Source organism: Myodes glareolus, chromosome 8, assembly GCF_982192425.1.
Source record: "Myodes glareolus chromosome 8, mMyoGla1.1, whole genome shotgun sequence".
In the NCBI taxonomy this organism is placed as follows: Eukaryota; Metazoa; Chordata; class Mammalia; order Rodentia; family Cricetidae; genus Myodes; species Myodes glareolus.
In genome coordinates this window covers 17,577,019-17,592,449 of record NC_142033.1, presented here as the reverse complement: position 1 = coordinate 17,592,449, position 15,431 = coordinate 17,577,019, and the positions used below count along the sequence as shown (strand labels likewise).

The following is a 15,431-nucleotide window of genomic DNA, read 5'->3' as shown; positions in this document are numbered from 1 at the left end:
GAAGAATTTAACTTATTTTTCTACCAAACAAGAAAAGATTATCTATTTGTTTATTCATTTATGTTGTGCCAAATAGACTTCAAAGTCAAGCAGCTATCAGTTTGGTCTTAAAACATAACTTCACTGTATTAATACATTTTACTTATGAACCTCAGCAATGACACAAATAGTGCAAATTTAAATATTTCTGTAAAGAATAAATACTTGTAAACTTTGAGATGGACTAAAAGACCATAATTTTAGTGGACAACTTTTAAAAGAAATCATGATAAGTATATCTGCATGGAAGAACTCACTGGCATAAAATACACCCAACATGTGAAATAAAAAGATGAACTTGATTGTAATAGAAATTCCTATTCAGCTTCGACATTTCACAAGAGCATATGTCAATCAAGTTCTCTTGACTGATGTAAGGTTTTTTAAATGATCCCTTAAATCTGTTTTTAATTATTAAGCCTTGTTAAGAAGCCTACCCCTGTAGTAGAAGTCTTCAGACACATTTCTAGAAGCCTGCTCCACTGCTGATCTCTTGTAGACCACGTGAATTCTTCCTTTTTCTTCCTCCATCTGCTTGCCCCTTTCCAAAGGTTCAATGAAATACTCTTCATTATCACTTTTTATCATTCCAGCCTAAAGAAAGCATAAAATGTGCTCATTTTAAAAAGAAAGATCATTTTCAACTCACAAGTACATCCTTTTAAATGGCAAGAATGCAAATCATGAAAACATTTTTTTCTCCCTTCATTTGATTATAAATTTAAAGCAGTTATATCATTCTTGTATATCAGTAATCCATATATAACATAAGAAATTCATATGAGGGCTGGAGAGATGGCTCAGCAATTAAGCAGGGTGCCAGCTTTGGACTCAGCTCCTCCATGGTGGTTCACAACTCCTTGTAATTCCAGTTTCAGGGGGTCAAAAGCCCTTTTCTCATCTTCAGGAGCATGTGTGTGCCTGCATACATATACATGCATACATATACACATATACACACACACTCAGGCATGCACATACATACTCTAAAACTTTTTTAAAAACCATATGGTAGGAATAAAAAATCCATATGAGGAAGAAAATACTAAGCTTATGCAGCATAAGATTAAATTACATGACACATTTGTTACATCAGAGTACAAAAAGGGTATATTCTACATGGTGTCTTCTTAGCAAAAGAATCTTATTAGACACAGGAACTCAAAAATATTCCTGATTTCTCATAACAACTATTATTAATCTATTATGGAGTACACTATATTACTTGGGCAACTCATTTTCATCTTCCTGAGATATTACAGTATGAGAGATGTGGGTTCCATCATAGAGGGCAACTTTATCTTTAACTGGCTTTGGTAAAACTCCCATACTTCTAATATTTGTGAATCTGGAGAATGAATGCACATCCATGGCTAAAATGTCCAATTTTTTGTCATTAACATCATCTGCAGTTAGCAGTCTGGTCTACATAGTGAGTTCTAGGACATCCAGGGATACATAGAGAGAGCCTGTCTCAAAACAACAACAAGACATCACCTTCTCTAGTCTCCCTTCTACCTGTATTACACCCCCATAAGTCCCACATTCTTGTGTCGTTTTTTCTTCCTTCCTTCTTTCCTTCCTTCCTTCCTTCCTTCCTTCCTTCCTTCCTTCCTTCCTTCCTTCTTCCTTCCTCCTTTCCTCCTTCCTTCCTTCCTTCCTCCTTCCTTTCCTTCCTTCCTTCTTTTCCTTCCTTCCTTTCCTTCCTTCCTTCCTTCCTTCCTTCCTTCCTTCCTTCCTTCCTTCCTTCCTTCCTTCCTTCCTCTCTTTTCAGGGCCCAGTGAGTTTAACCAGGATCATCTAACTATCCATTAGACTTGTGGGTGCCTCAGTGAATACAGAACCGGAAACAATGATTGTACTTCCTCCAGAACCCATCAGTGACCAATAATTCAGAAGGGAAACAGATGAGTGAGTCGTTCCCAGTTGATGATTGAAGGTCGATAGGCTATCTTGCCCACTGCAAGTAACCATAGCTGCTATAAAGGCAAGACAGCCTTAATTTTCCAACCCATCTCCTGGTTTTCTGGCGCATATATTCCTTCTGGTGCCCTCTTTCGTGTTGATCCCTATAGGAGTCTGAGAATGGGCAGTGCCAATGTCCTGTTTGGCACTGAGTACACAAGTGCCATTTCTTCTCAGCACCTTCAACCATCAAGTATCTCAGTGTTCACTGAAGTTCACCTGGGAGAGAAACATTCTACCTTCACTGGCACTTCCGTGGTTCGTCTGGATGACAGAAATCACTGCCCTTGAGTCTTTTCACAGATCCTCATGGTTCTCCCAGAGGAAACCATGACTGAAGCCAGCAGGAAGCAGGTGAGGACTGGGATCACTGAGCAGTGACTCTTGAGCCACTTGAACATAACAAGGAAGTCAATGATGAGAATGAGCTCACGTGATTCTTTAAAACATTTTTCTAATTATTGAAGGCAAACATTCAAATAGCAGGTGCCACAATGATACTTTCCCTGGATAAAAAGGCAGATAACACCAGACTTCAAACTGAACATCTCCCTTAGAAAGCAAAGTGCATTGAAGTGAGGTTGGGACAGTCTCGGGAGCAGGGCAAGAGGCAAGCTCGGAGGTTTAGTATGGTCTGAATGTGTTCGCCACATAATCTTGTGTCAGAAGTTTGATCATATGGAGCAGTGCTGACAGATGGCTGCATTTAAGAGGTAAATTCTACCAGAAGCCACTAGGTTGACTGCATCATCTTCAGAAGAGATCAATGAGGTTACCTTGACGAATCAGGTTAGCTGTGAACAGAGCGGTGTGTTACCAAGTGAGGCACCATGTGCTTTGATGCATTTTGCATTTGGCTGTTTCCCCTTCTGCCTCTCTGTAATGTGGTGGCATATAGAGGACCTTGCCAAGCACTAGGCTCCTGTTGTTTGGACTAGATTTTAGCCACCAGAATCATGAGCAAAATAAACCCCTTTCCTGTATAAAGGCTTGGACCTTAGGGATTTGTGTAGGGAGCCACCTGGAGGCACAGGTGGTCCTGCAGTTTGGAGGTAGCCATGTGGGGCTGAGCACCCTTGCCTGCACCCTTGCCTGCACATGCTCAGAACAGCAGAATGGCATTAACCAATCAGGACAGCGTTCAAGCCTCTTCACCTTTTAAAAGCAGCTGCCTCGGGGCCCAACCCTCTCTCTCTAAGCTTTCTCTCGTCCCTGCTCTATCTTCCCTTCCCCCAATTTTCCTCAAGGGAATGCTCCAAATAAAGATGTGACCAGAGAAGGAATTCTCGTTTTTGGTGGCGTTCATTCCTGCTGGTCAGGATGGCCCCCCGCAACTGGTGCTCGAAACCCCGGGACGCTGAGGGACCCTGACAACTACACCGGGGGACCCTGAGAAGGAAGCGCCCAGCAACGTGCAGAAAGCCCGGGGAGAAAAAGCCGAAATCAGACACCAGGACACAGAGAGCCGTGAATTTCAGAACTCTGAACACGTGGAGCGGTGAGTGACGTCAGTTGAATCCCCAAAAAGGGGAGGAAAAAGAATTTCAAAGTATAGGCCTAAAAAGAAAAGAAAATACAAAAAAAATCAAAGTTAAGGTATCTGAAAGAAGGTACAGAAAGCAACGGGGAAGAAAAATCCCTTAAGTTCAGTGCAGGAGGAATGTGAACAGCAGCAAAAAAGGCGAGGTAACTAAGGCGGGACTATGAGGACGATGGGGTACGGGAGACCGCGGCTTCCGCTCCCTCTCCGTCCACCTGCGTACTCGCTGTTAGAGGCGGAGGCAACAGTCTCGTAGGGAGGCGAGTTTGATCGTGTTCGAAGACTGCCTTTCCTGTTCTTAAAGAGCCACAGAGCTTTTGGAGGTGATTTTTGCCTAATTTTGTTAAGAGAGCTCAGTCTCTGGCTCTCACGTACAGAAAACTTGAACTTTGTTTGAGGAAGTAGCCGGCGGTGGTGGTGCACACCTTTAATCCCAGCACTCGGGAGGCAGAGGCGGAAGCTGCGTGGCAGCGCCGCTAAAGACCTAAAGACGGAGAGGGGCCAAACTCTAAACCGCGTTTCCATAGCAACATGGGCGGGCGGAGGTAGCTCATCGGCGGGGCCACGTACTAAGTGCTCGTCGCTCCCCGGCCCCTGGGGGGGTCTGGGACTGGGGCCCCCCGCGGCCCTAACCGGGCCCTCCACGGGTGGGCGGATGCCCCCCCTCGCCGGAGCTTGGAAAAGACTCACGGCCTGCGTGCGAGTTCATTGCCTGAGGCGAGGCAGGGTGCACAGTTTGCAGATACAGGATAAACCGGAGAGCCCGCACACGGCCCGGGGCGGAGCCATGCCTTTGGGCCATGCGGAGCGCGCCACAATGGGCCTCAGAGGCGGGGCAACCGCCGCTGTCTGCTGCTGCCGCCGCCGCTCACAGCCACAGCCGCCAAGAATTCAGTCAGATAAAAACATTTGTCGCCAAAAGTTCAGTCAGATAAAAACATTTATCCCCCAAACAACGTCCCTTTGTCAGCAGGAAGTAGTCAGATTCATGGTCTACGCCCATTCTCCCTCAAAGAACTGGTCCTAATTATCATAATAAAGGCGTGTCTACCTGGTTACCGTATCCTAGGTAACATAGGCGGACCTTTTGCCTGAGGCAACGGGTGGAATAAAACAATGCTACCTAGAGGTTTTTTCATTTGAATGCAGGAGCTGGAGAGATGGCTCAGAGGTTAAGAGCACTGACTGCTCTTCCAAAGGTCATGAGTTCTATTCCCAGTGACAACTGTTTTGGTTATTAGACAATAGAGGGGGACTACCAGTGACAGCTTCCCCCAGAGAAAGGATTTCTCTTGCATTCTTTACATTTAATTTTTAATTCAAAATATTGCTGGAAAAAACAGCATCAGACAGACATGCTCTGTTTGAAAGATTTGCTCTTTGAAACGGAGACATGCAAGTCTCTAAGTTTAAAACCAGCCTACTTCCAGTACTGATTGTGCTGAATTTTTACACTGAGAGTTTTTAATACTCTTAAATGTTAATTTGGGAGGAGAGTTTTGTTTATGTTTTTCTAGGAATGCTGACATACATCTGGGTGCCAGCAAGACCGACCAGAGAAATGAAGGATACTGCTGTGGAAGATTCGTGCGGAGGCAGCAGTGATGACCTTCTGGGCGGTGCCAAGAGCAGCTGTTTCACACCATCGACTTGAGCAACACCCTGTGCAACCTCTTATCTCTTAACAATTTTCTGACTGACTCTATTTTGCCTTTTCCTTCCTTAGGAATGGGTGGGAGCAGAGATATTCTTGGCATGCTGCGTCTAGGTGGAAGTGTTGTATGTCTTTGATTGGTGTGCTACCTGCTAGCCCAAGTGAGGTGGGGACCAGATTGAAGAATAGTTTTGCCTTATTGCTCTTATTAACAAGAGAAGAGAGAGATGTAGGGAGCCACCTGGAGGCACAGGTGGTCCTGCAGTTTGGAGGTAGCCATGTGGGGCTGAGCACCCTTGCCTGCACCCTTGCCTGCACATGCTCAGAACAGCAGAATGGCATTAACCAATCAGGACAGCGTTCAAGCCTCTTCACCTTTTAAAAGCAGCTGCCTCGGGGCCCAACCCTCTCTCTCTAAGCTTTCTCTCGTCCCTGCTCTATCTTCCCTTCCCCCAATTTTCCTCAAGGGAATGCTCCAAATAAAGATGTGACCAGAGAAGGAATTCTCGTTTTTGGTGGCGTTCATTCCTGCTGGTCAGGATGGCCCCCCGCAGATTTGGTATAGCATCATAATACAGAACAAATACTAGCCCATAATATTACTAGCCTTTAATATTGATGGGCAGAAAATGTGAGCCTGACCATTCATTAATTTAAATACAATATTATCTTAAGTACTATTTAAAAAAACACAGAAAAATTAATTGCTGAAGACATGATTAGTCTACCCTCTGGTTGATTCAGTCTAGCAAAACAACACACAGGTCTACAGGGATCAGTGAGGTTTGTTACAGAAGGTGCAGCAACATGGTTAATGAGCATGGAGATAAATTAGCACCCTGCCCCTTCATCATCTCACTGGACACAGCAAAATCACTTTGAGGGCTAACTTTTTTTTTAGTTTCTTTTATTTTCAAGATCATAATAAAATTACATCATTTCCCCCTTCCCTTTTGTCCCTTCAAACCCACCCATATCATATGCCCCTCTTGCTGACTTTCAAATTTATGGCCCTTTTTCATTACTTGTTACACACACACACACACACACACACACACACACACACCACATATGCATAGTCCTTATCATTCATCAAAGATATTTCTCTTTGCAATAAACTAAAACAATTACCCAAAGTCACAACCAACCAAAATGAAGAGTTGTGGGTCCAATCCCAATGGATATATCTACAAAATATTCCCACAACTAAGGTTAAATTGAAGAGGGGGCAGAAGGATTCTAAGAGTTAAAAGATCATGGAGTTTGCTGTGAGATTGTTTCTCCAGGTAATATCAGAGACAAATGACTTTTTAATCCAAATTATCTAATATCTATTTCTGTGGAAATCACCCTAGCACACATCACAACGAGCCTTCAACTTGGCCACTACTGTTATTTACAGCATCTCCATTTCACATAACACAGCAGGCAAAACTGCTTTCAAAAATAATAACCATGTTCATTTGGACAAACAAGGAATGGCCTAACCATGTAAAGGCTCAAAAGACCTGATGACAATTAGGGTGGTCACCAATCTGATCACATTGCTTCCTTCAGGCACCCTCTCCATTATTAGTAGGAATCTTAGCTGGGATCATCCTTGTGGATTTCTGGGAGTTTCCCTGGCACCAGGTTTCTCCCTAACCCCAAAATTCTGACCCCCAACGAGACAGCTCTCTCATTAATCTCCCTTTGTGTTCTATCCCTGGTGTGGGAGAATTGTCTGTATTCTGTCAATCATGTATTTTAATAAAATGCTGATTGGCCAGGCAGGAAGTATAGGTGGGTCAACCAGACAGGAAGTAGAGGCGGGGCGATGAGAACAGGAATATTCTGGGAAGCAGGAAGCTCCCTCTGCCATTCCTGCCCAGATCACCGAAGAAGCAACATGTGAGCTGACAGCTGAAAAAGGTACCAAGCCATATGGCTAGCTTAGATCAGAATAATGGGTTAATATAAGCTATAAGAGTTAACAAGTAGTCTGACCTAATGGGCCAATCAGTTTATAATCTTATGGAGTCCTGTGATTGATTTTCTTTGGGGTTTGCCCACTTGTTGGGGTGTCGGGTGGGACAGAAACCCCAACAAACCAGCCCCTCATGCTACATATCCCCAACTTGCCCAACCTGATCCCTCCCACCCACCCTATCCCACATCACCCCACCCCACTCCTAGTTTACCCGGGATATCTCTTTTATTTCCCAGGGCAATGAATGAATCCATCTGAGAGTCCTCCTTATTACTTAGCTGTTCTGGGGTTGTGGATTCTTGCCTACTTATCCTTTACTTTAGACCTAATATCCACTTATGGGTGAGTATATACCATGTTTATCTTTCTGGGTCTGAGTTTCCTCATTCAGAATGATTTTGTCTAGATTCATTCATTTTCTTAATGTCATTGTTTTCTTATAGCAGAGTAATACTCCGATATGTAAATGTACCCACTTTCTTTAGCCATTCTTCGGTTGAGGGGCATCTAGGTTGTCTCCAGGTTCTGGCGATCATGAACAATGCTAAACCTGGAGCATTGGCCCAAATTCTGTATTCAGTTTTGCGATGAACAACTCTAGGAATGAACTATATAAGTGAAGGCCTATGTCATTGATGTCATAGTTATACTTGTATGTTGCAATCAAATGTCCACAAGAATAACTTAAAGGGGAGAATATTTGTTTTGACTGATAGTTTTAGAGGATTCAGTCCATAATTGCCGTCCACCTGTGCTTTGGTGAACCATCGTGGTGGTGGGAGTATGTGGTGAAAGAGACTCTTTGCTCACAGAAGAGAAGAAGCAACAGAGATGGGGTAAATCAAGATACAGCTCCAAGGACATGCTCTGTTACCTTCTTCCTCCCAGGACACCCCACCTGCCACAGTTATGCCATCTGCCAGTGGTCTAGTCAGACTTCCAAACTACCAACGGATTAAAGTATTCATTAAGTTAAAACCCTCATGATCCAACTGCTATTTAAACTGTCCACACAGATTACCCGAAGGTGTTCTTTACTAATCTCCTGGGCAATTGTCATTCAATCAAGTGGACATGCAAACTTAACCAACACATATATAGAAGTATTAGAAAATTGTGTCAATTTTCAAAAGATGGAAGAATTGGTACCTAGAGGCACAGAAAAGGGTATGAGAGGTGACATATCTATTCTCAGATAAATAACCACAGTTACTCCAATTCCTTCTTTGATTTTGGCCCTTCTACTCTCCTGACTCTGTCTTGTCACAGGCCCTATTTTCTTATTCTGCCCTAGGCACTCCACTCCAACCTCAAAGACTCCCTGTCAATCCCAGAACACCACAGGTAGGCACGATCTCTCTTTACGGTCATACTATTAGTTCTTTACATGGACTCTTACATGAGCTCTTCAAGCTCCAGCTTGAAGTTCCTGAGTGTGCCCTCTCAAGTCAGCACGGTCTAGCTACCCACCTGCTCTTGCACTCAGCAGCCAGTGTCTCTATCCCCGCGCCACTGTTGGCTTTGAGCTTTCCACACAGTCTAACTGTTCATCACGTTCATTGTTTGTGGCTTGTCTTGGTCCCTCTCTATTCCCATCTCTCACTAACCAGGAGTTGCTTTCAGTCTGTTTTGCTCACTGTGTATTTTACAAGCCCACACAGTGCTTGGCTCAAACTATATCATCCATATGTTATTTGAATGAAAAAAAGGAAACAAAAATGAGAATAAAAGTATAGCCTATGATTACTCCCAAATCTTGAAGTTGAGCGACTAAGAAATTCATGTCTTCATTCAGAGAAATAGAAAATCAAGTTGGGAAGAGTGACACATACCTGAAACCCCAGCATGAGGATGGATTTGGTAGGGCTAACTGAAAGGTAGAGAAAGTTCCCACAGTATTCCCCTGAGGTTCTGGTGGTACTTAATAACCTTTAGTGGAGGAATTCAAGACTGTTTTTCAGAAATAAAACCAAAACCACATATATACTCCACTTCATATTTATCTTCTCACACACAGAAATTAAATCTGATGAAAAATGAACAAGGAAAGTTTGTAAATGCATTTAAGGCCAAAAGAAAAAGAAGGAAGGGAAGGAAGGAAAGAAGGAAGGAAGGAGCGAAGGAAGGAAGGAGTGAAGGAAGGGAAAAAGAGAGAAAAAAGAAGGATAAAAAGAAAGAGAAGAAAGAAGAAAGAGAAAAAAGAAAAAGAAAAAAAGTGAGAAAATAGTTAGACAAATCCCATAGAACCTCAAAGTAGCATGTAGAAAAATTTCTCAAGCCTAAACTCTGGAAATGGCCCACAGGCCCTGTAAGGATTGGTTTTCTGGGTTTCGTTCTCTTCCCACTGTTCAGCCTGGCCCAGTTAACAGGGCTCTCGACTCACTGGCAGTACCCCCAGCAGACCTAAATTAGCCCCCATTGGCTCCCCAGCCCTTTTCCCCAGCAGAGATGACTGTCAGACTTTGGAACACCAAGTTCTAAGTGGACACAGACTTTGCCACATTTACTGTTTATCATAACCGAGGGTACTGAACAAAGCCTGGCTTAAAGTAGGTGACTAATATTTAGGGATGGAGGGGAAAACATTAACACAAATAGAACCAAACATCTTGGAAGAAAAGTAAAAAAAAAAAAAAGTATTAACAAGAAAGAGAAGAGGAGAAACTCAAAATAGGGCTCTGGCCCCTAAAGAAGAGGCTGCAGTGTGCAAAGAATGGAGCCTGTGAGAACCAAACTAGACAAGCCGTACTGTTTAGCTACAGTGGTGGGGGCTGAAAAGACACTACAAAGAGCTACAGAGACAGGGGCCCATAAAACAGCATGCATTTTCAGGTCTAGAATATTCTTAGCTATTGTAGGTGGGTTCTGATACACATCTTCCCACCGCACTATATTGATTTTCCTCCTTCAGTGGTGACCCAAACTAGAGGGACTATTTAAAACTGCCTGTATTTTCAGAAAGAAAAAAAAAACTTGCCCATGAGTACTTAACAGTGGAAAAATCATCATCACTGATAATTGAGCACTGAGGCCCTTTTTATGCAGTAACATATTTATTTACACAACCATGCACCCAAAAGCATTTTTGGAAGCCCAGAGGCCATGAGTTGTCAAACCTTAACATTATTTAATTCATACTCTTGTCCTTGTTCCCGGTTTCACAGGTTTTGCACAGGATATACTTAAGACATCCAAGAGGAAAACCCAATGTGTATAACATTTTGAAGCTCTAGACTGTGGGTGACATTCTAATTACTAATAATTCTCATGATCCTGACAGAAACCTGCAAATTATAACCTAGATATTTTTGAGATGCCATACATAAGATTATATATGCTCCTGAGGGATTCCACTTAAACAATCATTTTAATTCACCATTAATGCTACTTGTATACTAAAATATTTTAGAATATTTTACTCCTTTTCCCAAGAAGTCCGTATTTGCCATCTCAGTCCATACAACAAAACAGAAAGTGTTTGCCATGTTTTTTGAACTGGTTTTAAACATTACCACTGTTTTTTTTTTTTAATGGTGTTTGTTATACTTAATCTAGTACTAAACAAAGATTTCATTTTGTTTTAATTCTCACATAGGTACCTTAACAGCACTTTGGAGGGAATATTCACAACACGATCATTGGTACTAAACAGCCTGCTATCCCTTCACATCTGGTCAACTCTTCCAACTACATCACTCAGTTCACATGCTGCCCCAAATCCAGGACTGAGTCAGAGGACCTCCTAGGATAGATACAGTCATCATCGGGCCACATGCATCCCTCGCGAGGTGGAGTCCTCACAGCCATACCTGACACCCAGCTCTAGTGTACTAGGTTAGATAGTTTCCTCACCCAGTTATAGTGTACCTGGTGGGTGTGGAGGACAGGAAGTTTCAGATGAGAGAATGTCTATGAACGTATTTGATGAACTACAAAGTTGTACAAGAAGTGTAAAATGCTATTTTTATAGGTCACAATAATAAAAGCCAGTCACCAAACATATTAATTTGCACTTAGCTTGATTTATGGTGAAAGGCAGTCTAAAAGACAGTTTGCAAAGTTCTATCAAAAATTACTAATCTCTCCTCAGAAATTCTTTGTCAGATATTTTACAAAATCTCTTGTCATGGGAAATTCCTGGTTTAATTGGATATATGAGTGTCACATTTTGTTCTGTTAAAGCAGGAAAGTGGAGCCCGGAAGGTTATCAGGGCATTCCGTGAAGCATTTTCTGAACGCAATATGACTGCAGTTGAAACAAAATAACATGTGTGCCAAATTGGACACAGCAATAAACTACTAGAGTACTGAAGGCAGGGGCAGGATCTGAATGCCTAGACTAGACCACAGAAAGATATGTTAACAATGTATAGAGGAAGGGGTAAGGCTGTCATTGGAACTATGGTACAACAGCAGCACTTTAGCTCACTAAAGCTACACAAAGACACAGCACAGGATTAACTATTGTCCCTGTGTTCTATCTTCAGTTACCGCAATGTGCAGGCAAGCACCGTATTTGGTTCCTGTTTTAGCAGTACAATGGACAGAAATTATTTTATGATGAAAACTTCTAAAGAGCTCCTGAATTCCAAGAGACATTTCAATGGCATCCTCTAATCCATACAGAAGATGGCAATGTGTCTGGATAGAAAGTACATAGCATTGCTCTGAAGGCTGTCTGTGACCCCAAAGCAGATCTCCACTTAAAGAAGCTTGGCTTGTGGACACTCTCAGATTGGTAAGCAGATACTAGAGGGCTTCACATATCTCCTGGGTCATAGCAATAAAAAAGATTCCTTCATGCCAGAGAGACAGGTGCTTAGGACTCATTTTGATTTCTCAGCCTTTCTTGTATATTTCTGTGGAACTCATTACCTTGTATTGCAGTTATTTGTGCCTAGACACTAAGAAATAAAGGATAATGTCACCTGAGCACAGATAGAAATCTGATGCAGTGACCGGTTTCTCTCTGGTCAACTGGCGTTTTATCCAAAAGTGATGTTTCCAAATGCTGCCATTGGCCTGGAGAGACTGAAAAGATGGCACCACAGTTAGGAGTTCTTGCTTGTCTTCTAGAGGACCAGCACCCATGTTGGGTAGATCACAATGCCTATAACTCACAACTCCTATAACAAGGGATCTGATATTTTCCTGGGCTCCACTGGCACATGTGTGCACTGGCACCCACCCATCCACTCTAGACACACACACACACACAGAGAGAGAGCGAGACAGAGACAGAGACAGAGAGAGACAGAGTTAAAAAGTAAACATTGGGATACTGTCTTTTACTTTTTCAGCATCTAAAAATTTTGAAATTCCTTTTCAAATTTATGAGACTGAAAGTATATTTGCAAAATTCCATTTACAAAGGGAGGGAACAGGACTTAAAAAAAATAAAAAAAGATACCATCTCAACCCACGATGCAATTAATTGCTAAAACAAAAGAGTCTAGTGATCGGTGACAAAGAGATCACCATTTCAGTTTCTTAATTAGAGAGCACAACCTCCAGCTGATTCCCATCAAAATATAAGCCATTGGAAATGAGAGTCCGTGGAGAGTTATTGAAGGATGAAGGGCTTTCTGTCAGCCGGCTTCCCTGCTCAGCTTCCAGACCTTTCCCACCACAGTTACAGGGAACCCAGCTTGGCCTGTTTTCACTCAACCACATTATTCACACACTAACAATGAGAAAGGATATTATGTTTTAAAAGTCCTGAGAAGTTAGTCACAATAACAGTGTGTTGAGTACTAAGATCTCTGCCTTGTCATACTGTTTGCTATGTGAGAACAGGAAGTGGGAGGCTCATCCAGATGGTGGTAACACAAAATTTTCTTCTCTTGACAAATTGACATGCTTTCCCTTTATAAGCACTGTATTTTATGTAACTAACATCACCTGTGAGAAAACTCAGAGGCAACTCTGTATCCTCCTTGAAGTACCAGTGTAGGCAGAAGTTTCTGTTCCACCCAGTCCCACAGCCATTCAGTCCCAAACAAACACACAGAGGCTTATATTGATTACAAACTGTTTGGCCTATTATCTCAGGCTTATTATTAGCTAGCTCTTACAACTTAAATTGACCCATAATTCTTATCTATGTTTAGCCACGTAGTTTGATACCTTTTCTCAATGAGGCATTCTCATTTTGCTTCCTCTGCATCTGGCTGGTAACTGACTCTCTGCCTTTCAACTTCCCAGAATTCTCCTAGGCTGGTCACCTCACCTATACTTCCTGCCGGGCCACTGGCCAATCAGCATTTTATCAAACTAGTAAGAGTGACAAATCTTTACAGTGTATAAAAGCATTATCACTCAACAGTCCCAGCTTGAAAGAAGAATCCCATGGGATGGACCTGTTCTTAGATATCAATTACCTTCTCTTCCTTTTTTTCTTTCTCTCTCTTTTTTCTTAATTATTCAAGTTAACATGGGTTTCATTATGGCAGTTTGTACACACATGTTCATTTTCCTTTATTCTAATTCATCCTCCTCTTCTGCTCCCCTCTTCTGCGGTCCCTTGGCCTTTTCTGGTTGGTTCTATTCCTTATACCAGATAGTTCCCTATTTTATTTTCATTGTCTTGTGTGACTGCATGTAAACTTCACGTTCTTTTTCTTGGTAGGGTGGTTATTTGCTGGAGGATACTTCTCTTGCACTCTGTAAAGATTTGTCACTTGTACTGGTTAAATGCTAAATGGCCAATAGCCAGGCAGGAAGTATAGGCAGGTTGACCAGACTAGGAGAATTCTGGGAAAAGGAAAGACAGAGAAACAATCACAAGCCAGATGGAGAAGAAGCAAGATAGGAATGTCTTACTAAGAATGGTATCAAGCCACATAGCTAAATGTAGATAAGAATTACGGGTGGTTAACTTAACTTGTAAGAGCTAGTTACTAATAAGCCTGAACAATAGACCGAACAGTGTATAATTAATATAAGCCTCTGTGTGTTTGTTTGGGACTGAATAGCTGTGGGACAGGGTAGGACAGAAACTTTCATCTACAGTTACTTATTAATTGAATATATATAGCTGGTGTTTCAAGCTGAAAACCAGACATAACTAGGTCACCTGAAAGGAGAATACTAATTTTCTAAAAATGTATAAATTATAAGATTAAAAATCTTAACAATATTTAGCATTTTCTGATATTTCAAAGATATATAAGTGTGCCTGAAAAGTTGATGATACAAATTATAAGTTTATAATTGATAGTAAAATATGAGTCTATAACAAAAAATACTGATTTTTTTGTTTTTACTTCTTAATGAACATATGTCAATAATTGTAAAATGCATATGATGTTACTGAGTACTTGATTGTATGACAAAGAAGGCTTCACCTATATTAAGAAAGCATACACCCAACTACAAACCATAACCTCATTAGTCATGGGAAGGAGCCAATGCTCGTCAAGCAGGCCTCTTCCCTCTTTGTAAAGCACAAAGAGAGGCATATGAACCACAGCATCAGTTGTCAGCTGCACTTGCTTCTCATTAGATTCTTCCTAACCATTGATTTAGGTGGCTGAGAACAGACCGCTGCTGTCACAAAGCACCACAGTGCAAAGGCTGAAAACAGTCCAATTGTGTCCTGTGTGAGACCTGTGGGTCGGAATCCTGGCTGGCGGTGAGGTGTTAGCAGAGGCAACTCCAAGAGCTCTTGAGAAGTCAGTTGTGTTTTCCCACTCGACTCTCATACCCACCACTCCCTGTTTGTTACCACCATTTCCCATTCTGATTGAACTGAAAATAGATGAAGGACTTATTTGGTGACGGCCGAGAGTAAGAAGTCCTTCTGTAGCCTCACGTTCTTTGTCAGATGCTCTCTGCCAAGCCTCGGCTGCTGGCAAATGCAGACAGCTGCATCAGCGCCTCTAGCTATGGCAGGAACTAAGAAGCCCTTCTCTATCCCTTGCCAAATGAGATCCTAAGGAACATCAGCCAGGACTCTACCACAGTAGCTCACACATAGTGAGATGTGCCAAGGGAACAAACCTACAGCTTAAAGCTAGAAAACACAATAAGACAGGGAAGGGAGGAAGGGGAGGAAGAGGAGGAGGTGGTAGGGTAGAGGGAGGGAGAGGAGGTGGTGGTGGTAGACGTAGGAGTGGCAACTAACCAGACTCTACATTCAGAATTCAGGTCAGTAGAATAAGGCAAAAGCACAGGAGGGGGAGAGTTGACCCATGAAAGGGAACCTCCTGCTTCTGTTGCACAGACAAACCCCATATCTGCTCTCACCTAAGATTATACAAGAA

The 15,431-nt window shown here is 42.3% G+C and overlaps 1 protein-coding gene and 1 pseudogene across 1 annotated transcript in view; one reads left to right on the top strand and one right to left on the bottom strand.

The window, feature by feature from the left end:
• The window catches only part of Adamts3 (ADAM metallopeptidase with thrombospondin type 1 motif 3), a 209,979-nt gene that overhangs the window by 103,645 nt on the left and 90,903 nt on the right, over positions 1-15,431 (bottom strand). The window contains exon 4 of the mRNA XM_048425084.3: positions 477-633. Within this exon, the coding sequence (XP_048281041.3) occupies positions 477-633 (157 nt within the window). The remainder of the gene's footprint in view (positions 1-476; positions 634-15,431) is intronic.
• LOC148121103 (Nuclear RNase P) lies at positions 4,083-4,308 on the top strand (annotated as a pseudogene).